The 27,524-nt window shown below is 48.0% G+C and overlaps 1 protein-coding gene across 4 annotated transcripts in view; it reads left to right on the plus strand.

Moving 5' to 3' along the window:
* Positions 1 to 27,524, plus strand: part of LOC149342437 (guanine nucleotide exchange factor DBS-like) — a 245,758-nt gene that overhangs the window by 114,027 nt on the left and 104,207 nt on the right. Inside the window, exon 1 of one of the 4 annotated variants that reach the window (XM_089544753.1) lies at positions 22,093 to 22,418. The exons of 2 other annotated variants lie outside the window; for them this stretch is intronic. In XM_089544753.1, coding sequence (XP_089400879.1) covers positions 22,406 to 22,418 — 13 coding nt within the window. In that variant the 5' untranslated portion in view covers positions 22,093 to 22,405. Of the gene's footprint in view, positions 1 to 22,092; positions 22,419 to 23,579; positions 24,045 to 27,524 lie in introns of those variants that run through there. One more of the 4 variants, XM_089544752.1, reaches the window with a different exon arrangement.

Below are 27,524 nucleotides of genomic sequence, written 5' to 3' on the forward strand. Positions count from 1 at the left end.
GTGTGCGAATCAGTACCGCGGGTGGGGGGACACCCGTATACCTGCCGGCGCGTTCGCGAGCGGCCGCGTTCCAAGAAAGGAGACGCTTCGCTTTGAGAGCCCCCAGCTGCGTTCCGATGACCCCGCTTACACTACCGATACCTTACATATGGTATGGTATGGTACGGTATGGTATGGTATGGTATGGTATGGTATGGTATGGTATGGTATGGTGTGGTGTGCTGTGGTGTGGTGTGGTGTGGTATGGTATGGTATGGTATGGTACGGCATGGTATGGTGTGGTTAGTATAGATGGTATAGTGTGGTATGATATGATATGGTATGATATGGTATGATATGGTATGATATGGTACGGTATGGTATGGTATGATATGGTACGGTATGGTATGGTATGACATGATATGGTATGGCAATATATGGTATAGTTTGCCATGGTTTGGTACATACGGTACGATATTATACGGTATGGTGTGGTATGGTATGGTATGGTATGGTATGGTATGGTATGGTATGGTATGGTATGGTATGGTATGGTCATTGTACATGCAGGCTCCGCTACTGTCTCGTTAAGACTCGTTGTGCCAAACTAGCAATGTAAGCATAAAGGACTGCTACTGTTCTGTAATCCGCTCTCGAGTGGCACAACCTGTCTCTGTGGCGAAACGTGATGGCAGTAGAGTGGTTAATGTGGTATCCCTAGCCGTTGCCTTCAGCGCTCCCCTGCGCTCGTTACGCCCTTTGCCAGTCGATGAGTAGATTGATTCGAGCGGGTCGTCAAGTGCTCCCGTCCGCGCGCGGCGACGCGGAGTTCCTCCTTCGAGGGGTGGTCCGCACCGGGAACGAGAACTTCGCTCAAGGAGCAAAAAAAAAAAGAGAAACAAAAAAAGTAGAAGCAGAGGAGGAAGCAGTGTAATACACTGAAGGTACTGAGTTCCCGGATCTTAGGGGTGGGTTGGAACTTGAGTGCTGACACTTACGCGAGAAACACGATTGATGGGATATACCCACATTGAGCACGCGAAATTTTCTTTGCTCGCCCGGAGTGCGCTAACTCTTCTGCAGGGCTACATTTTCTTGTTTCAAGCAATTTAGAACTCGCGGGTGCTTTCAAGGACGCATCGAAGAGTTTAGAACTGAGAAAAATGAGGTAGTGATGTCCTGTCACGAATATCTTCAGCTGACAGTTGACGGTGCGAGGATATGGAGGCTCATTTGTCAAAGGCGCAAAGTTCAGCCGAAATGCATTATAGCGGTTCCTAAAGAAGTGAGCTGACCCGTCTTTCGACTCCGCTGTGGTTTGTTCTTTTGAAAATAAATAATTTCCAGGAATTCGGGTCAAGCGCTTCTAGTTCTCTTGGCTGCCACCACATGGCGCATGGCTTTGAAAATTCAAAAATAACGCGTCGACACCACCTGTGACGTAAGAAAGAAATATAAAGACTCAGTTGCTGCAGAACAGAACGTGATAGGCCGCAAAGCGTAGAGGCATTGGCTGGGAGCTGTCCCGAATTCCTGGTAATGAAGAAACAAGCAGCCGGTGGAAGCATCGCACACTAGGCACGCTTCGAATCCTAATATTAAACGAGTCGTGAGTAAAGAGTCATTCATCTGGAGGCACTATTTTCTTCTCGTCCTTGTTGCAGAATTGAGCTCCGGGAGCACAGACTGGTCGCTTCGCAGGCCTACTTTTAGAATCATACTGAAGACAATTCTGAGAAGTGTGAAGACAACATTATGCAAAAAACAGCGCGAACAAACGGAGACGAAAGGAAGAATGCACAGGAACAAGCGCTGACTCTCAACTAAAGTTTAATCACAGGAAACACGCTTATGAAAGGAAACAGAAAACAAAAAACACCAAAACCAGAACGCACGTGCTACTAAGTGATAGCCAGATATGCAACCTCACAGTCACGCAGGAGCAGGGATGGTTTGCTGACACACAATCTTGCTTTCTTCGCCATATTATACGCCTCGATAATTTCCCTGGTCAACTGGTCGGGTTCATGTGAATAATTCCTTTCGTACCCGTTTGTTCGTGCTGTTTTTTGCATAATGTATCACCAGCTCGCCCGCTTAGCTATCCTGGTGAAGACAACGCTTACAGGAACTATGTGGTTACGAAACCAAGGTGGGCGTTGTCCAAAGCGGCCGAAAATTAAATGTAGGTAATGAGGATTACCGTATGACAAGAATAACTGGAGAATTTCGATAAAGGCTTCTCTCCTGCATTGAACGCAGTAACTCCGCATAAAAAGATGACTAACAGCCAAAAAAAAAAATATATCCAATGTCGCTTTTTGTGCGGCCTCATGATCCATAGGACACCTTATTAGTTATTTTTTTTTTTGTAATAATGGGTTTAAAGTGCACTGAAGATAAAAGCATAATAAAGCAACTATCAATGAAGCAAGAGTATATGGCAGCAAGTAACCTGAGGTCAATCAACTAATGCCTGTTAAATCAAATTCTAGTAGTGCACTTTACCTGCCTGACCACTGCGCAATTAGGACACTCTGCGTGTGCTCAAATTGATTTTTTTTTGCTGTAGTCATTCGTAAAAGAGAAGGTCTCTCCTACAAATATATGCACTGCTTCTCGGTAGTTGCTAGGAAAACCCTTCCCAATCTAGACTGCGTAGTTATTCTTGGAACGACATAGAAAAAGCTGCTAGCCAGCGAAATCGCGAGAGTATCTTCGGCGTATGCACTTGCCTGTCTTATATTTGGAGGTGTCGACTCCTGAATAAATCGCTCGTTAAGTTCTGTTCATCCTGTCTTTCTAAGTGTGTTTTTTTTTTGTGCGAATCTTAATGGCGTTACTAAGAAAATCCCAATAGCGTCAAGATGACGAAACATATGGCGTCGCCGTCGCCTTGTGCTTAGAATTTTGGGGAAGGTACAAGTTCGGGAGGAGCGCCGGCTCCCACCCATTTCAAGCGTTGTGCTTCCTTGCAAATGGCAGCGCCATCTTTCTCATCCCAAATATAGCCGCGGACTTTGTAACCGTCATTTTTGTTTCAATATTAAAGCGAAAAACCTCGTGAAGGTCACATAAAAAATTAAGAGTTAATAAATCGGCACACTGTGTCCACGGTTTATAAATCGATTCCTCAACGGCTTGTTGGAGTTGCTGTGCTGCGCTTTTCTTTTCCAAAAAGCGCTTCTCTTATTCAATGACAAAGGCACTGGAGTGAATAGAATGCTTTCAATGGCCACCTCGTCCATGAACGATTTACCGCGCCCGCATCATTAAGAATTGCGCAACGGCAGGCAAGACGTTCAACGTTTACGATGCGTCGGGAGGTCTGGAACTCTTCAGATAGTCCTCTTGCTTTGTGCGACGCAAGTGATGCGTGCAAGGCTAGCGAGAAGGGCCTTGAGTTTGGGTGGAGGCTGCATCGGTGGTCTCGGGCCGGCGTTGGCACTGCAACGCAGTCAGCGGGAAACAAAGCAGTAGGCGAAGGCGTACGCTGAAGTCAATGAACCCGTACTTTAGCGTCGAAGGATGCGGCGCTGGTACTAACGTAATCCAAGGGCGAAAAATACTTAGGAAGTGTCAAAATGGGGCACTCGTATCCTTGGGCTGTGGGACTTTTGGTGGTTGTCCACTGGAGCAAACCAAGCAAGTAACGACTTGACGTGAAAGTGCAACGAGCCGTTGCAAGAAGCAGTGGAGTAAGAGGAAGCACGCGTCGAAAATATGTAATCGCGCAATGATTCTGCGCTAGCGAAATGCCGCTAAGTCATACGCGGTCATAAGTTTCGTTCATAAGCTTCGAGTAGAGACAGTCATCGATTACTTGTATACCTAAATATAGCTTCGATTTTCAACTGCTGCCACGCTACTGCTCTAGGTTGCGGAGTTTAGCGGGATGGTTCTGATGTGCCTTGTATCTTTCTGGTGCATGACACAGGCCAGGAACGTTTGTGAGCAATCCCCCCTTTGCAATTAAAACAAACTGTTTAAACTAGGCTATGGCTTAGCAAAAACATTCGGCGAAAGCCGCGAGTAGTAAGCGAAAACTTCATTACTAGCATACGGAACTACTAGACAGCAGGGACAGTGACGACTGGAACAGTATGTCGTGACAAATTAGTGTTCCGTACGTCCTCATAGAAGGACTGCGAGGTGAAACTGAATTAAGGAAGAAGCGGCTCCAAGAAGACTGCTTTCTTAAAGAAAACACGAAATAGAAAAAAATTAGACACCAGCGCGTGTGCGAAGTGCCCTGGCGTAATGAGGCTTTGTGGCGTCTTACACGCTGAGCGTCAGATGTTGGTATTATTTATGTTTCAATGGTACATGTCCGACATTGTCATTTTTTTATTCTAGTTAAATCAGAGCCCTTTATTTATACATTGCCGCCCTTCTAGAGAATTAAAATCTGCCAGATGACCTCTAAGCTTGTTTGGGACCATACATTGGACGTGTCAGACGCATGGGCACTATAACGCACCGCCAAAGTATCATATTTGCAATGTTCTCATTTCATACTTCGCTAAGACTGCTTATGCCGTACTTGGACTCGTTGAGTGTGTGGCATGTTTCTTTAATCAACTTAACTCATTAGCTTTCATCATCCTAACGCTGCCATTGTCCATGAGTCATGTCTGATGTGATACCAGCAAACTGACCTGCATTCTAGCATCGCCTTGGTAAGCTGTCTCGGACGATCACACGGCACAAGATCATGCCATGGTTGCACAGACAGGACGCCGTGCCTTGCACCAGCTGCGGAGCCCGGCACAGCCGCCGACACTCGGGGTGACACGTTGCGTGTCACTTAAGGACGCGACGAAAGAGGAGGCATTTCCCCGAATTAGCCGCAGCGTTTGCCTTGCAGCGTCGTCTCACGTGGCGAAGATGATCTCGGTCATTTGGGCACGCGCACAGGCCGGGGATTGCTGCAACAGCTAAACACTCCGCCGACGCACGCTTTTTTTTTCTTGCGGTCTCATCCTTCTTTCTTTCCTTTTACGTTTTGCGAGCGAGGGGAGGGGGGGGGGGGGGTACAGGAATAGTCATCTGCACTGTCATCACCAGCATCTTGGCATGAGTCAGCTGGCATCCTCAAATTACGAGTCAAATTAAAATAATTTGACGCGACGGCGAGAGGCTTTAAGGCGAAAGCCTTTAATGACTCATGATCGCAGTGTCCGTCCATACTCGCGTTGTCCGTCCGTGCGCTGGAATCGTGCCAACTGTGGCCTCTTCTCCGCGCAGCGGCGCAACCTCCTCCCCTCCTTAGCAACCGGCGCACCGGTGGGGCGCAGCTGTGCATAACTGGGACGTCACACAGTAGCGGTAGAACGAGTGCTCGCGCGTCCGCGGTGGCAGCTGCACCGCCGCTCCTTCTCCAGACGCATGGCTCCAAAGCGGCCCAGTGATTCCGCGCCAAGCGGTTCGGGGAAGCGGCAGTGGGTTGACCACAGGGCTTTCGCCAAGCGCACTTTAGAATTTCCAAAGTGTCTTCGGTAATTTCTTTTGTTTCCGGGCAGTTCATAACATAATCTTTAATGGGAAACATTTTATGTATGCTCAGGGACAAAAGTTTATGGGATGTACGGTTGACGGAAGAAGATTTATTCACGGGCGGTAAGGTGACAGTTCACTGGAAAGCCTTGGAGCATAAGCGGACATGCATGCTCCTTCAGCTGCAACGGATACCAACTATCTTAGTGAGGCAGCGTAGAAATAAACTTCCGTTTATAACCCTATCCTGATATACCCTGGGGAAATTCATGAAAGGTTGTCGTTTTTTTAACTTTTATTCTTATTGTAGCATATACCGGTTAATAGCAAAAAGAACAAAGACCATCAGAGCTTATATATTGTAACGGCCTTCTGTGTATACACAACTCCTCCGGTCGCCGCGTAGGCTCTAGTGGTTATGGTGCTCGGCTGCTGGCCCGAAAATGCGGGTTCGATCCCGTTCCAATGGTGGTCGCAATAACGGAGGCGGAATGCTAGACGCACGTGTACTGCGCGATGTCAGTGCACGTTAAAGAACCCCAGATGGTCGAAATTATCCGGATCCCTCCACTACGGCATCCCTCATAGCCTGGGTCGCTTTGAGACAATAAACCTCAGAAACCATTAACACCTCTTCCAATTTTAACTGAGACTTATCAGTTATCCGGTGCGATTACGTCTGCTGTGTGTTCAGCTTCAGTGTTTTCAACCTGCCTTTATTATTACGCCCTCACTTTCCGAAACGCTAGCCTAGTGTTCTCACCTAGATGGTCCAGAGTAAACCCTCAAAGTCGCTTATCGTCGCCACATGCGTCCTGTTTTTACGGCCGTAAAAACGCCGCGTCCTCTTCTTTTATGTCGGCCGTTATCGAGCCTTGCGCCACCGCAGTCACAAAAGGAGCGCTCGTCTCACGAATGTGCGAAAGACGGCCCGGCGCCAAATGAGCGGCTGATCTGCTGTTATTTTCCCGATCTCTTCGCCGTCATTATTGTTCATCTTTTGAAGGGAATACACAAAGAGTCCGATGCCCGTGCTCATTTCTAATTCTTTTCCATTTCTGTGTTTTTCTCCACGTCCTTACTAAAGAGGCAGAAAAAGTCCATGCAAACTAGGTGCACACTTAACTTTCACACGCTTCTTTACCCACGTTTGTTGCACTCTGAGAACGTCCATGAGGGCACAAGTGGAACTGATTTATCAAACAAAACCCTGCAAACGAAAGCAACGGCAACTGCGACGCGACTTCGAAGGAGAGTGTAAAGAAGCAGTCGAAGCTCATCACGGTCAAAGACTCCGAAACGCGTCGTTTCTTTCGCACCCTCGCTAAACAACTGCGCGCATGCTTGAGAAAAGGCGTAACGACGTTCTCGCGCATATACACACACTTGGCCCGTGACTCGCCAAGCGCGCCATTGTGCGTGCGTGCGTGCGTGCGTGCGTGCGTGCGTGCGTGCGCACGAGCGCACTGCTAAGCATTCAATCATTTTCTGACTACACACGGAGAGAAGGCGCTTCGCTTGTGTACACGTATATAATCTCCACCTTGTACTCTCTTCGCTTTTTTTTTACGCTTCGGCAGGGAACGAAATGAATCCCCTCTTTCTTCCTCTTACTTTCTCTCTTTCACGCCCACACACACACACCAGGCGGACTTGCTGCTCGCCTTCGAGCTCTACCATGTCGTGAAGTAACGATGCGCAGCCAGGCGCGTGGGTAAGAACGAATAAGAAAAAAAAAAGAAACGCTCACGCATAACGACACTGACAAAAGGGCGGCGGCGACTTTTTCGTGACAGAAAGCGAGCGCGTCGTCTTTCCGTGGGCCACGTCGGCCCCTTTGCGCGAAGCTGATAGCTCGATTCTCGTTACGTCGACCGTGCTGTGCGCGGGCCTCGCTTTCTACGCCGCCGACGGTGTCCGTGCGAGAGCGACACGCTAGGCCGCGTTCTGTGTACACTGCGCTTTGTGTAGAGAGGTACAGTCTTTGTCAAAAGTAACCAGGCTGCATGGTTTGCTTCTAGCTCGCTCGCTCTCTCTCTCTCTCTCGTACAGTGGAGCCCCTACAGCTTCCCTGAAGCTGAAATGGTCGTTAAAGGTAAGGACTGGGGGTCTTCTCACCTTCCAACACCTTTTGATCTTTAGGAAAGCCACAAGGCTTCCACTAAACAAGCTAGAAGCAAACCATGCAGCCTGGTTGCTTTTGACAAAGACGGTACGTATACCAGCTACATCTACGTGGCGGCGATATGTGCTGTGTGGCTTAACCGTTATGTGTATCGTGTAATGCGTTGCTTGTCGCGCGCGTACGTGTAGTGATGATAGCGCTTAGCGTGCATACTTAAACCCCTGGTTATAGTTGTTATTGTAAGCCTTACAATAGAAACTAGTCTATATATAGTAAATATTTGATTTTAGTGGCGTAAGGGCAGCTTGGACAAAGGCCGGCATGGGTAACATGTTTATGAACTGTCGGAGGGGGCCATAGACCCGTTTTGTTTCACATATTTCACCCCATAGAAGCCGAGAGCTAGGCTAGCGGAAAGCTTGTAGCCAATGGAAAACCAGTGGGTATCCAATGGCGCTGTGGATCGAACCCTGCACCTTGCTCATACGGAGCGTATGCTGAAACCACAAGGCCACAGCAAAGCTTGTTTTTGTTGGTCGCATGCTCGCCTAAGATCAAGACACCTTTAGTGCTGAAGCACTCATACGCTCACCAGCACCGACCAAGAATCTTTTCATCTTTGGACCTTGTGCTGTTGTCTAGCAACAGCGACGCCACGTTAGATTAAAAAGAAATGAAATCAATATCTACGACTAGGAATCGAACCCGCGGCAGAGCGAATAGATCAGCTTCGCAGGCCGCTGCGAGAGAGCACCAGGCTATGGCCTCGTGTCAAACTGAAACCCACTCTCGCGCAGTGCAATGCACTTGTAGCGCTTGTCGGCGTCGTTTCCTTTCCGTCCCTTGTGTTCCTTGTGCGCTATTTTTACATCATGCACACCGTCGACTTCGGCCACTGATACTGCCCGTGTTTTCGCACTATAATTGGTTTAACCAAGTTCAAACCTTGACACATTTTCCTAGATAAAAATAAAAAGTTACTCTGCCTTCAATACTGACTCATTAGCATCGTGACTTATTGACACCTCTACGTCATAGGAGCCGGAGCATTGCTCTGGTCGTGATCAGAAATGCTCGGCATTAGTGATTAGAACTTTTTTGCTTTTTGCATGTTTTTAATCGGCGAGAGAGACTTCGTATTTGAGAAATCAACCTCGGTTCTGTTGAGAATTTCATTCGACAAGTCTTCAGCGAGCATATTTCGATACATCATGTTCTTCAGGCATTTTCGGGGGTCCTGTATTGCTCCGGGGTCTGATGTGGGATTATTAGTCGTCGCATGTGGCCCCTGCATTCCCCTCCTCGTATATCTTCTTTGAAGACAAAATCCACAAATTTGGTTCACAACAGTTCGACTACGAGTCGTTCCGTTGTATCGACTCCCGCATGCTTAACGCGAACGCTCGAGAATGTGACTTGGACTATCATCGCCTGTGAGCACTGAACGCTGCTTCCGAGACAATGCTGCAAGACGTGTTTGCGGCGACTGACGATAGCGGGCGGCATTCAGCTATCCTACCATGGTCTCGGACCCATCGGCCAACTCTAATCTGCACAATCTCTTTTGCATTTCGCACCTGTTGAATTACGCCCTGTAGTGTCCAACTAATTGACGCAAGCTTGCACCTTGCATACTTTTTGTCGATTCTCGACCACATATTTCATTGTGCATCGCAACGCCGCTGCTACCGCTGTACGCGAATCTTTTAATGCCGAGCCATTGCCTCGGAGTATATGGCCGCGCAGTAAGTAAAAAGCGTTTGCCTATGGTATCGAAGACACAGCATGCATCTGTATCTTGGATCACAGTTTTTTTTTTCAGTATCTCTGTATTACGTATCGTCCATTGTGGTTCGCTCATGCAGCGCGTTATTTTCAATTTTATGTTTTCAACACTCCCTTTAGATTCTTGCAGTTGATTTTTATGTGAAGCCAAGCATATTGTATTTCCTTTTAGTCCGCCAGGACTAAAAGTTGTGAATACAGCTTGGCGGGGTCCTGGCTCCATTACATTATTGGCACAGCAAGAAAACAGGAGAAAATTAGTTGGCATGCTCACACCTAAACATGTCTCTGTTTGTACAATTTCTTTCGTACGTAGAAGTACAACTTAATGCAATACAGCACAAAGAATGCAAAGAGGAAACGAGAGAAACACTGCTGAGACATAAAACTATAATACACAAAGATGTAACGAGGAAGTGCAAAAAAAAAATGCAGTTTTAAATTCAAGAAAATTTGTTCTCGACAAAAAACACTAATTTGTCGTGCCACCATTCTTGGTTTCGTTTTTAAAAGGGCAGTAAAAAGTAGCTCCCTTCTACCTGCTTGTTATTAAATGAATGTTATTGCTATCGCATATGCAAAAGTCTCAGTCGTTCTCACTTGCAACGTTTCTTTTGTGCGGGCTTCTTCTAGCCCCTTTTTCAATTATGTCGAATAATGGCTGCCGTTCCTTTGCTTCATAACTTGATCGCGCTTCGGCTTACCCCAGTGTCCTTGGCGTTCCCTGCAAAACAAGATTACTCGTAATTGCGGTCAGCTCCTGCACGAGTCACATGATGCGATCCGGCAATCTTGCGTTGTCACCGCCAGCAACTATATCCACATAACATCTTGCTCTCGGACAAAGCTGCCATATGCTTGCGTATATGTATACGCGAGGGAAAAAGAGGACCGTAAAACAACCCGCCATTCTGCGTCTGCAGAGCCGGTGCTATTAGGCCGGTTGCCCGGGAGGCGATTGCCGCTTTTGCGGTATTCCGGGCTCTAGAGAGCGTCAACGCCAGATGACGCGCAATTCGCCCTAATCTCTGCGCTCGGAGAAAGGCAAACGCACGGCCCTCCCGCCGTTAGGCCTTATCCGAACTCGCGACGGAGCAAGGGGGGCCGCGGGTGGCGATGGCTTTTCAAGAGCGACGCGCCAGCTATGGAAACCTCGCTTCCCGTTCGGCAATATGCGTTTACAAATCTGTTTTCACGGGCTAGCGATTAATTCAGCGTGGTAGCCCTACTGTTTTCGAAAATCTAGGATTTTGTTCGCACGGCGGCCGCGAAGCAATTTCTAATTTTGCTGTTGGAACAGTGAGCCGCCCGCCCTTTTAATCTTAACGCACGTTAGGAAACGCCGACGAAAACGGGCAACGTGATTCGCTTTCTTTCTTTTCTTTTTTTTTTCTTGTTTCTTTCGGGGGGGGGGGGGGGGGGGGGCAGGAGCATCTGTTTGATATGGACTGAATTTTTCAGCTCGTCTAATTTACCCTCTTATGTTGTTTTTCTCACCCCTGGAACCGCGACTGCTTGAAGATGTAATGTCTTCAAGTCTAGCGGTGGGTTATCATATTCGATGCACGACCACTAATGTATTTTTATGAAAACAAAAATGCTGGCACGGGAATACTCCGACGTCTTTGTTTTCTAGTATGCTAAATACACCTAGCTATTTCTGCCATTTCGCATAGCTTTATTCATTTTTCTTTCATTTGTTCGCTGCCTCTGTCTCTGTTACAATTTCGGTACTTGTCTACTTATCGTTGGTGGTGGTAGTGGTTTATTTAAAAAAAATAAAAAGTGAAGCAAAAGAGTGTTGCCGGCCGCGGCAATTTCTATCTAATATCTTAAGCACCCGAGCTGCAGCCGGCGGAAACGACAGGGAAAGGGAGAGGATAGTAAGGAGAAGTATAGAGGGGAGCGACAGCAAGAAAGGACAGGGGAGAGCTTTGTACACTATTTACAAAATACAAAAGTAATCAAGTTCGCGCCGCTCGCGCGCTAATGTCCAAGCATTGTCCGAAAATAAGTGCGCGCGAGCGGCCACTGCGCACAATCACTTACACAAGAAGTAAACTGTATGTACCTCCAAGTTTCGGCCGTGCCGGCCGGTGTTACGTTTCGCCTTCGTCGTGAGGAAAAATCGGCGCGGTTGCAGCGGAATGCCGACGAATCACGAAAGGCACGCGAGGTCAACGCCTGGATTAGCCACGGAAGCGGTGTCAGTAAACCACCCCTCAACTGGCCAGCCCGGCTCTGCAGTGCACCCTCCTCTACAGAAAGAAGTTAGCTGCCACGGTCGGCAGTACTTGACATTCCAAGGGGCCCGGGTGTCAGCTAGGTCCAGTCATCAAGTTTGACAGCAGCGTCCGTCTTCTAGGAAGAAGTTAACAGCGAGCGTTTCTCCTGCACCGCATGGACTTGCACGTAGCCTGGACCCTGCACGTGCGACCACATGAAAAGCGCGGGAACGACGCTCTCCGACATTCCGGTGTCTGCGCGACGTAGACGGCATCCTCTCCATCTCAACACGTGACGGGGGTGTGTTAGGTGTGTTTCCTAATGAGAGAGAGTGTGCTGGGTGTCACCGTGAACTTTTCTGGACACTGCTTCGTCGGCAGGCCCGGCCCCCATCTAGGGAGCCCAGGGGAAGGAAACGCTATAAAACTCGGCGCCTTGTACGGCCGAGTAGCTCCTGACCATCGAGCTCATCGCCATGTAGCTTTGCTCCTTGTTTTCGAGACTCTCTTACTGAGACGTTCTCTCAGTTGCTGTTTGTATATAATGTAAATTTACCTATATAAAGTTCTTGTCTTTCCCGTAACCTCGTCTCCGACCTCCCTCATCCCCTCTACGACCCGACCATGCTACCTGAGCCGCAACAACTGGTGGCAGCGGTGGGATGCTGCTACCACGACTCGTAAGAACTGGTGGCAGCGGTGGGGTGCTGCTACCACGACTCGTAATACCGGATACAAAGGCAAGACGTTAGTAGAGAGCAGTCGGTTTTCTCTGACTAATACATACCCCAATCATATTGTACTCAGCAAAATCTATCCGACAACTTGTCACAACAAATTCCCGCTATGCGGGGGACACCCAAAGCTTTACCACGTCTTGACATTTTTCGAAGCGCTAAAAAAACATGGACGCAGAGAGAACAGACAGGGACGAGCGCTCGTCCCTGTCTGTTCTCTCTGCGTCCATGTTTTTTTAGCGCTTCGAAAAATGTCAAAACTGCACCAACTAGCCCGATCCGCTACCCTTTACCATGTTACATGGGCCAGTGAAAAATCAGAGGCAGCGCCAGTAAACAAGACGCCATCTTCGGTGCAGTGGTAGCTAGGCTTCGCTGTCTTGCTCGAAGCTTGAAGAATAGCTCACACTGATCGACAGATCTCACAAGACGGCAACGGCCTTACAAAAATTTTTTAGACAGTCGATAGACTGTCCATAAACTTTTGTCTATAAAGTCTATCAACTCTCTATAGACATCCTAGAGAACAGTCAATCAAAAGCTATAAACAGTCTATAGACAATCAATAGATTTATGGCCATACACTTTTAGTAGATTTTTGTCCGTAGATAGTCTGTAGACTATGAACAGACAAAAATAAATATATATAGGAAGGCAGTAGAGTCTATGAGAAGTCTATAGACTGTCTATAAACCATTTTGGTAAGGGTGAACTGAGGGTCCCATCTTCGCCGGGGGAATTCCTCTTCGACAATTAAGTTTTTCGCTCACTCACTCACTGTAACTTTAGTTTGAGACGCATTTCATTCTACTTTATTTCCTTAAAGACCCTTCATGGGGGTATTACATAAGGGATGGAATCAGCAAAAAAAAAAAAGAAAGATAACAATGGCACATCAGGGAACGATGACGGGCAAGTGATGCCGACAGTATGCTGGGGAAGGCCGTTCCAATCTTTAGCTGAACGTGGCAAGAAGGAGACTCAACAAGTAACAGTTCGGGCACGTGGACGAAAACTTGAAGCGAATGTCTGGTGCGGTGAGGTATGCACGATGCTGGCATGATGTAACGGGCATGATTAAGTGATGAGTAATAGTACCCGTGCCACAGTAACAGGGTAGCTAATCGACGACGGACAGGAAGAGGAGGTATTGCAGATTTAATTTTCAGGGCTGAAAGACTGACGTCATACGAATAAGAAAAATGGATGAATTTTACAGCGGGATTTTGGGATGCTTATAGATCGTTTATAAGGATAACACGGTGCGGGTTCCATACGGCGGATGCACATTCTAGTTTAGGTCGAACGCGTGACTTGTAAGTGAGCAGTTTTACGTGATGCGGGGCGAGGCTAAATTTACGTGTAAGAAATTCCAGTGGGTTGTTTGCTGATTCCATCAGGTTAGCAACATGTGCCTTCTGTGTTAGGTCATTAGGTAATGTGACGCCTAAGTAGTTGAAGGATGGCACAGATTCCTTGGGCTCACAAGCGATTTTGTCTGAAAGCCATGACTTTTTTGGCGATGGGTAATAGAAAGAAGCTTGCATTTGCTTAGGTTAGGGGTCATGTGTCAACTTTCCCACCATTGTTCGATGTTATTAAGGTTCTATTGGAGGGCTTCTTGATTGGTAATGTTAGTTACTGGGCGCTAGATTACGCAGTCATCGGCAAACATTCGAATTTGGCAAGGTACATGCTGTGGGAGATCATTAATGTATATCAATAACAAAAGAGGGGCAAGAACGGAGACCTGTGGGACGCTTGGTGTTAGAGGAAGAGGGTTGGAGGACTGATTATGCAAGACGTCGGATTGAGAGCGATTTGTTAAGAAGGCTTTGATTGATCTGAGTACATTAGGATGTAGGTTCAACTGAGCTAGTTTCGGTATTAATCGCTGGCGTGGTACTCTGTCAAATGCCTTAGCGTAATCCAGGAAAATCACGTCAGTTTTGTGGTTAATGTCCACGTTATCAAGTAAATGAACGAGGAAAATGGCTAGCTGTGTTTTGCAGGTGTACCCCTTGCAAAAATCGTGTTGGCGTGGATGGGAAAAACTGCCAGCGTGTAAGAGTTCATAATGTGATAGTATATGACATGTTTCATGATTTTGCAAGGGATGCTAGTCAGGGATATGGGACGGTACGGGGCTTGCTTCTTCAAGCGCTTTTTACTTCCCTTCTCAGGAACCTCGTCAGTCATAAGCTGAGTCTGCAGGGTTCAAACTATGCTGCGTAGTTTTTATCGTTACGTTACGTATTACGCGGATCGTGCTTAACACATTGGGGCGTCGCTTGTGCTGCTATTCCAGCACCGGCTGCAGATATTGATCAATGAGGCTCGCTGATCGCTTCGTTGAAGCATGTCGCCTGCTGGCTAACTAGCTCTTCGCTTCGTTCAAGCACGTTACCTGTTAGCTAACTATACCATCGCTTCCCGTAAGCATTTTACTTGAGAACTAATGATTTCCCCTTATAACGAGGGGTTTATTTTTCTCTTGAAACGCTTTAGCAGGGAGAAGATGGGCAGGCGCACACATTATTCAGATGAAGGGCACTTAAGTTTCTTGTTCATTTCTTATTTGAAAGTAGCGTTTAAGCTGCTAATTTCATGGTTTCTTTGCGAATGTTCATGTCTCTTTCTAGTGTGTTAGACAAATACAAAATGAGCCACCGTTCAGCATAAAATTTTGATACTGTAACTCCAGAGGTGCTCCATAGTGTTAATTCGCTTATAGACTTCACAATGTGAATTTTGGTACAGGCCGGCTATTCACGTACCCCTCACGATAGGTACACGTCCATACAGCGGAGTATAGAAATTGAGGCTGGAAGGAAATTCGATTACATCACCGTTGCTCTTTCTACGATAAATTTCCTTAAGATTGGAATTCTTTCGTCTTCTTTTTTTTTTCTTATTAGTATTTGCACATACATCTTATTCCACATGCGATTGCAGAAGGAGGGCATAGTAGGGCTGAGATAACGCTGGTTGATAAGTCAAGCATAAATCAAATTTCTTTAGAATGCGTTAATAGCAGCGAATGAACAGGGTAAAGGCAGAGCAACAAGGAGTGACTAAAGCATCAAACTACGAGAAACATGGCATGGAAATAAGAAGATTGGTTTGGTATGTGGGGTTTAACGTCCCAAAGCGACTCAGGCTATGAGAGACGCCGTAGTGGAGGGCTCCGGAAATTTCGACCACCTGGGGTTCTTTAACGTGCACTGACATAGCACAGTACAATAAGAAGAAATCTCAACACGTGAATAAGGCTACAACGAAGTAACATCATAATTGAAGAAAAACCTTCTAAACAACTTAATGTGGTGAAATGAGTCGACACGGGCGGACGGAGAAAGAGTGTGTATCATGCTCCCGCCCGGTGTTTGTATGGAAGGGGGGGGGGGGGGGAAGGGGGGCATAGTCCATCTCTTTTCCACGGCCGTCGTCGACTTCCTTCGTTGACTCGAATGATAGGAGAAGATGGAGCCTGCGTGGAGTATCAGGGTGGCCTGACGGGGCTGGCTGGTTCAGGTTACCCGCCCGGCAGCGCCACGTATCAATCTTGGCGGCCGCATCGTCCGCTGACAGCGGCACGTGCGGACACCGCCATCCTCAGGGAATGGAGCGCTGTGTCCGCACATTCCGCCGCCCCGGCAGGGGGGCTACAGCAGCGGCGGAAAGGCAGCGGAGCTCGTATAACCTTTCCGGTCTTCGCTTGGCTGGGCGCACTGCGCGCGATGAAGGGGCAAGAGGAGGAATGCAAATATTTTCGCTCTGAAGGATCGGGGCAGGGAAGCCAATGGCCGCCACCTTATACGCTGTTATATTTTCCTTAGCCTCGCTTCACGATGACGAGGTTGACGTATATATAGAGCACTTGACTTTGGCGGCATCATGTGTTTTGTTATTAAACGGGGTCGAGAAAAGTGTAATGCTAATAACTGGGCCCTATCGTTCGTAATAATATACTGGGTGCAAAATTACTTTTTTTTTTCTTACAGGGGTTCATAACTTCAATTCTTGTACCAAGTTACGGTCACAAGTGAACAGAGGCGAAAGAAAACGCCGTGTAGCGGCTTGAAGGCGCAGGATATTTCGTTTATACCCACTCTTGCCTAGAAATGTATTGCAAGGTTCATTCTCTTTGAGGCCTAAATGTGTTGCCACAACAGTTAGTCCCCCAAATAGCAACCATTATACCCCCTCAAAGAGGAACGGCGAAGGGACACCAGCCACTGTTATCCTCCCGATAGACTAACCTTGTTCGTAAACAGAAGCAGTGCTTGTTAGTTATAACGGTTCTTTTACATATGCACCCGCAATCGTTAGCACTTCCAAAGTTCTTCCCACTCATCAAAGCTTGAGGCTTGTCGACGGTGGAGACGTCCCGTAAACGTCGTATAACGTCCTTTTAAGATTTACCAGAATAGTCTTCTTCGAATGCTACTCTAGTAAATCGAATGCTACTTGACTTCCTGGGGATAGTACTCAAACTGGAGACGGTGTATGGTAGTGCGAAGTTTGAGTACGTGTCTGGTTTGCGCACTATTGATTTGAGCGACACGTCCTTGACACCTCGATGAAACCCCTTAAGCACAATTTTTGTCGGTTTTCACCGTAAACACAGCGATGACCTCAGCTTTCGCGCTCACTGCACGTAACAACCTTTCTGTGCTGGGCGGAGTTGCCAGGCGGCGGAAGTGAAAGTAAGAGAACTGCATTGGGGCGCAAATATTGAAGGTTATTGGATTATACGAGGGAAAACTCCTGCAGTTAAATGTAGACAGAGGGAAAGCCGAGATAGTAAATGTAGTGACTGCGAATCATGGCGCAAAAAACGAATGGAAACGCACACATGTATAGCGTAAGCGAAGGCATGTATTTTCCCAAGTCCTAACGCAGGCGCGCGCGCCGCGTGTGCGTGTGCCTGTGTGTGCGTGCGTGAGTGTGCGTGAGTGTGCGGGAAAGAGTGGGAGGAGTATTCGGGTCTATGTTTCTCAGTGTGATTGCCACTGAAAGCTTCGTAACTGCACAAAGCGCAAATATCCTTAGCCTTACTTGAGCCCGACCGTGCGTACTCGGTAACCCTGGGCCACATCAACGCGAGCACAACTCCCGGAGTGATAGAAATGAAGAAATGCTAATTGAATTACACTCAGAGAGCACACTGACTGAAGCCTAAAAGAAAAGAATCGGCTCCTGAGTGTTTTGTTTAGTGCCATGCCACTACTTGGGTGCGTGGGTGCGTGCGTGCGTGCGTGCGTGCGTGCGTGATTCCCAGCGAGCTTATTACGGAATATCTCTTGGTTCCTCCACTATTTCGTCGAACTCAGGGGCAGACTTATGACCAACTTTCGGAGGGGGTGTTTGGTGAGGAGGAGAGGGGGGGTTAGGTTAGTGTGGTTTTGCGGTAAAAAAAAATCTCTCGATCAGGAAGTGTCAGTCCACGTCTCTTCTTCACGACCACCACGAATCAATCCCCATCACTGAGCTGCTTTCAATGCACACAGTTATTCTGATATACCTGTTTACTTAGCACAATGACTGAGTGAATTAATTATTAGGATAGACTCAAAGGAACTGTGGCACTCACTGGAATCCATCGCATGCTGTACGCGAGTGGCGTGTGTGGCGCGTTGTTGACGTCGCATTTGAAATTGATGGAATTCGCAATGACGTCTACAGGGCACGGGGTATATGTCTAAGGATACTGAGTGCTGTTGCAGCGTGGCGACTTCCGGAGACGTAGAGGTAAAACGGACGAATGTCTTCGCTGCCCAAACAAAATTCGAAATAGGCTGGTCGTAGGCTGGTCGCACCAAGTGGAATCCAGTCCACGGGAAATTCCTTAGGCAGAAATGCACCTCTCTAACAAATTTCGATGTTATTTGACCTGTTGTGCGGTATCCTTGGGGCTGTTTAAATAAGTCTGATGGTGGGGGCGAAAGTGAAAGCTTATCAACAGAAATAATAGAAAAGCGTTAAATGAGCAACTCTTTTTTTCTGTTTGTTTACTTTTGGTGCCTGTTTGAGGACTTAAACTTAAATTTATTTTGGTCTGACATAGACACTGGAAAGAGCACTTAGATATGACAAGGAATTAGGAATACTTGGCAGTGAAAAAAAAAAAAAAATCTCACTGAATGATTCCGACACTCGATAATGGGAATTTCAGGCCGCTTCTGAGGTATTTTCATTTCTCCATATACTGAGGTGAATAATTTGAGAGAGACATGTATATGCAATTGTGTCCTGTCTCATTTTGCACCATGCGCTGGGGCGAAATGTGACATTTTGGACAAAATGTTCTGTTGTGTTCTGGTTAGGCTTGCCTTTTCATATTTGCTCAGCGTTTTCCCCGGACGGTTGCGAAAAATTCTGCAATATTTGTCTTTTGGTACTTAAACAACCATAAGGCATTGATTTGCAAATCTGTGTCGCGCTGTGCCCCGCTCTTGTCTAATTAGTGTTTCCTCGTAAAAGGTCATCCAGAGACCCTTTTCTCAATCATTTCATCCGGTAGCCTTTAGCAGGCCGGGGAAAGGTTGTTCCAATTGGAAAACCAGTGGGCACATACACGGGGGCTCTGAGGATCGAACCGAGCAGGCTCCCGTATTCGCGAGGCTGATACTCAAACCACTTAGGCCACCGCAACGGTGCTAATCGTGCACATTAATCGGCCGAAAGCTCTTCATGCCACGTCGAACTCACTTAAAATGAAACATATCGTATTTTCGTCTGCCATCTGGAACATTTACGTAAGCGCGGCCAACGGACCGTGTGACCGGCATGTGCGAGTCCGCGCGGCAGCTGGGTTGTTTCTCATGGAAGGGGCGCTTGGGCAGGCATTCTATCAGAATTTAGATGCACACATGCCTGCGAGACAACAGGTCTCCGATCAAGTAAGTTTAACTTATACCAAATGTTTCATACACAGCAAGTAATGAATCAGCATCTCCCACGCATACATCTCCAAGGCATACATATCCCACGTGTACTACCGTAAAAATTGTTAGCATACGTGAAGTGAAAACGCGAATTCGATGTTCGACTCAGCTCATCGCTAAGTCCTGACGGCATGTATCTTTTGCTTATCGGTTCACTCTTTGGATCCTTCATTCGATTGTTTCTCGGTAATTTGGTTCCTTCGTCCATTTGCTTGGTCACTTTCTTTGCTTTCGTACCATCATCTTCAGTTATCGTCGTATTCTGTCTCAGCCGGTGCTGTAGATATGATAAATCGCAGGCTGCCTCAATACCTGCTGTGTCGGCGTTCAGGGTGGAGGTATACCTGTAATGAGGCACAGATGAAATGTTGCGCCGCCGTGATTTCATTCTCTGAGGCAGCATTTGTGACGATGTTAGCCTATATAGATGCAACAATGCTGATGTCAGGCGTCGAACATTTATTTCTGATAGAGACCTAAAAGCCTGCGGTGGCCATAACGCAGGAGTGGGCGTGCCGTCTTTGCCCAAAGTAAACAGGCAACGGGGTTTGATTATCAGCCGTATAGGGGATTCCTTACGGCCCCCATAAAGACCGAAAGGTCTCGAACGGGGAGAACAAGGATTCTCCTTACCTTACACAGATTGAGAGCTTAAGTGGTGCCACAAGCGCTCACTCCACTACACAGTTTACATGCAAACATCATTGCCTGCCTTTTTTTGGGGAAAGACGGTACCTGCAGCCCACTGTAAATGTTGTTGAATTCAGAGGTTGAATGTAAGTATCGTTATTCAAAGCGGTAGCCCTTGCACAAATAGATAACCCGAGCGTGAAGGTACCCTTCGGAGAGACAGACCCTTTTGGCAGAGCCGGCGGCGCGCGCTTCTCCCAGTTCCTTGCGGGGCCGTGTGCTCACCGCATTCCTCTGGCTCTACGGGGTACCGGACACCCTTTTTCTTGCGCTTATTCGCATGGCGCAGATGTTGCGAGCACATTCTTTGCACGGTGCGGTTTTTTATTCTTTCTTTTTCAGCATGCTAGCAATTCCTTCGCGCAAAACTGCCATTCTCTCTGTCCTTTGTTTGCCTTTTCCTCCAGACCGCTTGCCCAGTTACACAGTGAGAACTGTAACCCTTCCCAACTCCCTTAACCAACTGAAACCCACTCGATCCTCCTCCTTGTATTCGTTCTTTTCGTTTGTTCTTTTTTGCGCATTTCTCTCGGGGCCGGCTACGAGTTCCGTCGGCGCAATTGATGTCGGCGGACCGGCGGCCTGCCACTGAGTAGCGTGAACAATATATGCGCGTGCCGTCAGCTGGCAGCAGCTCCCTCGGCAGCGGAAGCGAGTGAATGGCCTCCGTCGGAGACGAGTGCTGGCCACCGTTCCCGCTCTTTCGGTCTTTGCTCTCAGGTGTATGGCGGCCTCGCTGTCTACATGAACGCTGCCGGCAGGGCACGCACATGTGTGTGCGAGTGCGTGTGCAGGGTATGCAGTCGCTAAAGATTGTAAAAAGAAAAAGAGCTATATCCTATATATATATACAAAAAATCCTCCTGTAGTCATCCTGCACACCTGACATAGAACACCGCTGCAATGAACGAAAAGCTTATCGTCATTTGGTGTTCAGCTTTAGAATGGTCGTCAAAAGAAAGGCGGGGATGTGCTAGCCCTGAGTTCGCAGTGTATTAGGTATCCTGTCCAGTTTATACGGCAGTCACCAGCTGCACTTTAACCGACTTGTTTAATACATAGTCTACTTGGGAAGGGAAGCGGGACGATGTGCAAAAATGAAAGGGGAAGCTATGTTTTATTCAGCCCACGTGGTCTTAGTGTAAGAACATGATGGTTTATAGCACCTTCCTCTCCGTGCCATTCCTTCTATCATCTGCTTTCAAAACTGCAAGGAAACAGAAAAAGTGATGTCTTCAAGACAGACACTAAAGAGTGCATGCGTCTCTATGTTCATTAACAACCGCTTGCAGTAGTGAACGGGGCAGAGCTGATTGACGAGAAGATTCATTCTTGAACTTGAAAAGGGGGCGATAGTGCGCGCAGCACACACAAAAAAAGAAATGTGATTTTCCGTCAACATGCTTGTGGTAGAATGCCTCTCATCGCAGCGTCAATTCTTTGGAGCTTCCGCTTATCTCCTCAGGTTTGAATCACACTCTCGGTGGCATGTCAAAACAGTCACTAGTATTAGCAGTTTTGTGGCAAGAGAAAACGCAGACGCACAACATGAAAATGCAGAAGCGAAAAGAGCTTAGTGATCGATATTACGGCGTGCACAATGGCTAGCTGCCTAATTCGGAAGACAGGATTTAAAATATAAAAAAGGTAGAGAAAACTAGTTCTCCTAGGCTCCTAGTTCTTTCAGCGATGTTAGACTACGATGAGCGGCGTAACGGAACTGATCGCTTATGATTACGCATCCCCTGCGGTTCCTCAGCTTGCTTCAAAGCGTGATATCGACGTAGTTCTGGCATTTCAAGCGATGTTTGAAGCGGCAACGTCTTTACGGCGTTTCCTGTGCAATGCTCAGTAGCGTTTCCAGGTTGCCGTTCCAAAAGCGCCAGCTATTTTTTATACTGCGCCTATTTTGGCGGCGAATAGTATGCATCAATACCCGCTCGCGAGCACGTTCTGAAAGAACTCCGGTCACGCATTTCAAATCTTGGCGCGGCACCTTGGAAAGATGCCAAATAGCGGCGTATTCCGTCTACTGCTGCACTTATTATTTCTCCGCTCTCCACCCCCTCCTCAGCAGCGCCTCTCCCGTACCTCGTTCCTGGAGTATCCATACGGCGCGCTCTTTTTCTATGAACGCGCACGGGGCCGATCGCGACACGGCAGGCGAGCACCGGCGGATATCCGCCTATATGCTTTTTTTTTCCTCCCCACTCTCCGTCTCTCCCCTCATCGGAGACAGGTCTGTCAGCGTAGCTAGGAACGCCCCCAACCTCGGGGCGCACTTGTTCGCAGGTGCCTCGTGCGCGCCGTGCCGCTCGCACGCGCAGTTCGTCGACTGAGTCAGTCTGTGCGTGCTGTAGGCATACCTTGGAGGACAGTACCATTGCGGAGGATTCAACGTCCCAGCAGATCAGTGCGATGCAAAAAGAAGGTACGTCTTGTTTGGATGCAACTGTGCGGCAGGATTGCCCTTCCGCGCTGGTCACGAGGAAGCCGCGCTACACTTGTTTCGTTAACACGATTGCAGCCCCGTACGCGGCTAGGAGGGCTTGTTTACGAACGGTGATTGGAATGTCGCTTGCGTATTAAAGCCGTCGCACGCGAAGGAACCCTTTTGTGTTATGATATTTGTCGCATTTTGTACGTCTATTAGCCTCGTAGTTTCAACACAAGAATGCTTTCAATTTTAGCATCTAACTGTCCCGACGTGTTTAGACTGCCTGTATGCGCACTTTTTTCTTTAGTGTGTGTGTGTGTTGCCCCCATTTGTGTGTGGCTGAACAGATTCACATTAGACTGCTTCAGGTAAAGGGTGGATTGGCTGGCCAATACCTACTCGCATGCAGTGTGTCCCGTAACTGTATCGCCTTTCGTTCTCCGCAAGTTCGGCTAACGGTAGTCGGTGTTCTGCAACGTAATCGCGCGGCCGTAATATGACTCACTCCTGACCGTCGATACTGCCATCCCACGAAGAGCCCGTCTTCCGTATCCTTACCGTAAAGACCGCGCTGCCGCTTCGCGCTTTGATGACCCCCTGACAGCGCGCATTCCTCCTGCATTACGTCAGCGTGCCAAAACTTCCGGTCAGGCCTGCTTCTCTTCACCTCCTGAGGGCGGCGAAAAAAATAAGCGAAGAAATCGAGCGCTCTCCTTTCGCCGCGCGTGCCCTCTTTGTTTCTTCGTTTCATCTCCCTCTCCTTCCATTCACTCGTCTTTCGCTCCTCGTTGCGTTAGGGGAGAGGCGACGGACAACAAAGCGGCGGCCAATAATGAAAAAAAAAAAGAGATAGAGGAAATACGCTGGAGGGCACCCGTGGGCCAAATGGAAGGACCTGAAGAAGCCATAGGCATTCAGACAACGGCCGCTGCAAGGCAACGCGATTCGAGCGCATTGCGTCGCATCGCCATGCAGATGTATCACCCTTCTCCCCGTCCTTCCCCATCGCGGCCAGCGTTGAAGTAACATGCAAAACGTGCCCTCAGCAGCAGCAGCAGATGAAGCGCAAAGGCGACGCCTCCCTTCGCAGCGCGGAGTGGACGCAGCCCGTAGGCTTGACGTCACATCCGCCTCTCACCTGGCGGCAGGTATCTTTTTTGTTGCTGCTGTTTGCGGCTCTTTCGTCAAAACCGGCTTTTGCCGCGTCGCTCGCTCGCGCGCGTTCGTTGGCGGAGCGACGGTGCGTGGTGTGTGTGTCCGTGTCGAAGGGGGCGCGCACTCGCTCCACACCGTTGCTGCCCATCAGCCGGGCAGGGAAGCCGGTGCGCTCGCAGCGGGTTACGTACCGGCAATCAGTTTGCTTTACATACTCGACGTGCAGGATCATGTAATCGTGGTCGGCGTGGTGTCTTCACAGGCCGGTCGAAGCGGCCGCAGTTTGCCATTAGCACCGGTGCATAAGCGACTCTCGGTTACATACGTGGGAGTTTTGAAGTTTTGAAGGTGTCCTGAGACCAGTGCCCTACTACTGCTGTTACCAACGGCAAGCGTGCGCTGTGGCGCGGCTTCGCGGTGGAATGAAAGTTCTCTTCAAAAAACTGGGATCGCTGCTCGGCACCAGTGAGTGTTTTCTTCGTTTTCCCTTTTTATTTCCCAGATTTTGCCGCGCTCGTTGTCATAACGAAAAAACCGCCGCGGACGTGTGTTCGGCTCGGTTGTGTTCAACCGTTAACATCGCGTGAGACGTAAGCGTTTTGGGCGAGACAGCTGCTACTGGGCGCCGGCAATCGGCAGCCGTTCCGCGGATGAAATTAATGATTAAGCGTGGGTAAAGTTCAGGGGGCGAAACTGACGCGCCGACAGCTGTTTAGCGCCTTCGGTTTGCGAACACTGTCTCCACGCGAAACACGTCTGCTCCGTGCTTTTTTTTTTCTCCATGCACGGGGAACACTGCTGGGAGGCGTGTCCTCCTTCGCTTGCTTGCCCCTGTTGCGCGAAATATCTCCTTATCGCCGTGGGGCTTTTTTGCTCAGTAGAGCATATCTCGTCCGCTTCTCACAATCCCTTATCGCTTAGTGGACCTGGGCTTGCTACTGATACCGCGAACAGGAGGAAGAAGACCATGGTGCGACGGTCGCAAATAGTTTCTCTTTTCGAGGTCATCCGATCGCCCTCAATAACGGAGCTGGCGTTGCCGGCGCGCACGCGACTTGGCTACCTGTCCTGACATTTGAAACTGCGGAATGTGCCTATTTCGATATGCGCGGAGGGAAGGAGGCGTTGTCTAACTGCCCCAGTGAACGCGTCACGCTGAACTCCACTATTCAATAAAGCTTGCTTTGTCGGAAGCTTTCATGCTGACGCGTGTGCATTGTAAACGCCGCTAGAGCTTCTAGATGACAGCGAACATGGATGACTTCGTCGTGTCACTTGAAATTCGAAACCAGAGTCGGAGATAAAAACATCACAACAGCATTGCCATTGTAATGCCAGAAGCGTCCTAATTCGTAATTTCATCAATGTAAGACAGGCGTACCAAGTCTAGGGAGTTTGGACACGCAATTGTTTTCATATTCCCTAACGACTTCTAAGAGCGGCGATGTGAATACGAATGCGTACTAACCAATACTTCCTGTGGATGCGTTTCTGAGTGCGCGTTTAAGATAAAAAGTAAATGAATGATCAGCTTTATTAGTTGAGCTTCTGTACGATTGAGTTGTTTCTGTGGCTAGAAAGCGCGCTTGCTTTGCTTAAGCTTGCGGAATAAGGAAAAGTTTGATAACAAAGTACAATAATTGTTGAGATGATTGAGTAGATTCATGGATGAACGTCACAGAGCACATGCGATAAAAATGTTGCCGAGCTTTTTAAAACAAATAAAAAGTGTCAGGTTGCCGATTGCTACCACAGCAATTCGAAACCCTTTCGAGATGGCTGTTACAAGAAATTGATACATCGCTAGGAATTACTTTTCTTCGTATCATTCGCGTGAAATCCAATATAACTCGCTGAAACGAAAGGAGATACGCTTGCACGAAGGGCGGCCAGTCTTTTTTTTTTTCTTTCTGCGCGAGCGCCTGTAACAAAAGCTCTAAATATTCTTGCACATGCGCCTCGTCAAACAGAAAAATTCGCTTCAAGCAAGTGGGAAAAGACAATAGTTTCAGCCAGCGAAACCTTAAAAAAAAAACATTGAGCTGACACCGCACGTGGCACCACCTTTTTCGCTTTATTTAAACATTACAATTCTTTCATCCAGAAGAAACGCGCTCGAAGTGGGCTACCTAAATTCTGTGGAATTGTACGAAGTCCGGGCACATTGTTCGAATTGTTCGAAGTCCGGAAGGCAATGGGAAACCAAAAATTTTATCTTCTTTTTTTTTTTGCAACTATTGGTATTGATGAAAAAACGGTTGGTTCTAGTTAGTTGGCTCGAGGTCCGCTAATATACTAGCGCGAACTTTGAAACAAGATTTCGCGAACAGAGGCTGTAACCCCAGAACGCAAGTTTTGGCGGTGGAGTGGGCTGACAAAGTCGTCGAGGGCTGCGTACTTTCGACCACTTAACGCGACCTCCTACCAAGCTCTTTCCGGCGAATAAAATGTTTTACAATCAGCAAAGCATATAACAAAGACAGCTTAGCTAGTAGGTTGCTGGTGCTGTGAGATGTTTATATCGATAAATCGGGACTATAGCATAGTCATCTTTTTCCAGCTTAGCGCTGGAAGAAGGTTTGTTCATGTCAGGAGCAACAGAGCTCTGCAATCAGTCTAAGTATCTATTCGTGTATTTGTAACGGCCACTTCAAAGGTTTGTGGAGAGATTATGACCAGTCGTCACACCCTAAACACGTTACAAAATTTTAAGCCGATTACTTCTACGCACGTAACAACAACGTTCCGAAGTATTCAGTGACGAAAGTCAGAAAGGCCTGATACAGATGACTGCAAATAATTTTGCTCAATTCCTACTTTAGTCCGTCCTGTGGAATTATGATGCAACAGATTGTGATAGTGGAAATCAAGACGGCCGTGATAAAGACAAAGCAGCTTCATTTTCGAGTTTATTATCTTTTCCTCCTTCGAATTCGCACTACCACGATTTCAGTATTTTCGTTACACTTGCCCGTTTCCTTCAGTGTCCCAAAATTTCCTGCAAGGATAGTGGCGATGGTCTAAAATCAGCCGAAGCAGTGTACTTTTACACTTGCTTTTGCTTGCATTGATTCTTGCTTGGTTAGACTGCCATGAAGGACATATCACAATGGCGTAGACAGGTGCGCGTGTTAGGAAGTACAAAGACGCTAGTTTCGGCGCGACTGGCGGGCTACTGAAACGAACCCGGACTCGTCTAGCAACTGCAAAAAAAAAAAAAAAAGAAAGCGGGGAAAAATACCGCGGAATAAACGAGCAGAAGCCGAGTGGAAACGACAGAACAGACGTCCCCTTGCAATCCTGTCTACCTTGCGCCCCAGCGTAGCCGTATTCGACGGTCGCGTATAAACTTTCTGCCGCGTAGGAGCCGGATAAGAAAAAGCGAGCCAGGCGGAAGACATTCTAACGGCGAACCGGCCACGTGTGGGCTGCGGCCGCGTGTGCGGCCGCCGCGGTGGGCGAACCACCTGCGCGGTTTCTCGAGCCGTTACTTGTGCTGTTCTCGCTCCTCTCTCTCTGTTTTGGCTGGGCCGGCTTTCTTTTTAAGCCGCAGCATTCAACGGCCTCGGTAAAGAAAGCGGTCGGTTCTTTTTACTGCTGATGGGAAATACCATTCTTTCAAAGACGTGGCCGGGCTGGAATTGAGAAGAAAATGAAGAGGGAACAAAATCGTATCTAACTCGAGTCTGACGTTAATGCGGAGGTTAAGGAATCTTGAACCGAGTCTAATTTATACCCGGAGCCCCTTCCAGTGCTTTGCCGTGTAACCGTGTAAGCTTTCCTGGACGTTGCTCGTATTAAAAGTATAGGTACTTGTTCGTCCCTGCCCGCTCGCTGGGAAGAGCGAGGTAGCTCTAACTTTGCTATCTCGTCGCGGTTTCGCGTGGCTTCGGTCGACGTCTTCTGCGCTTGTCCCGTTCTTATCCAAAGGGGGCCCCCGCAGAC

The sequence above is a fragment of the Amblyomma mixtum genome, chromosome 5 (genome assembly GCF_055824585.1).
Source record: "Amblyomma mixtum isolate Tamu chromosome 5, ASM5582458v1, whole genome shotgun sequence".
In the NCBI taxonomy this organism is placed as follows: domain Eukaryota; kingdom Metazoa; phylum Arthropoda; class Arachnida; order Ixodida; family Ixodidae; genus Amblyomma; species Amblyomma mixtum.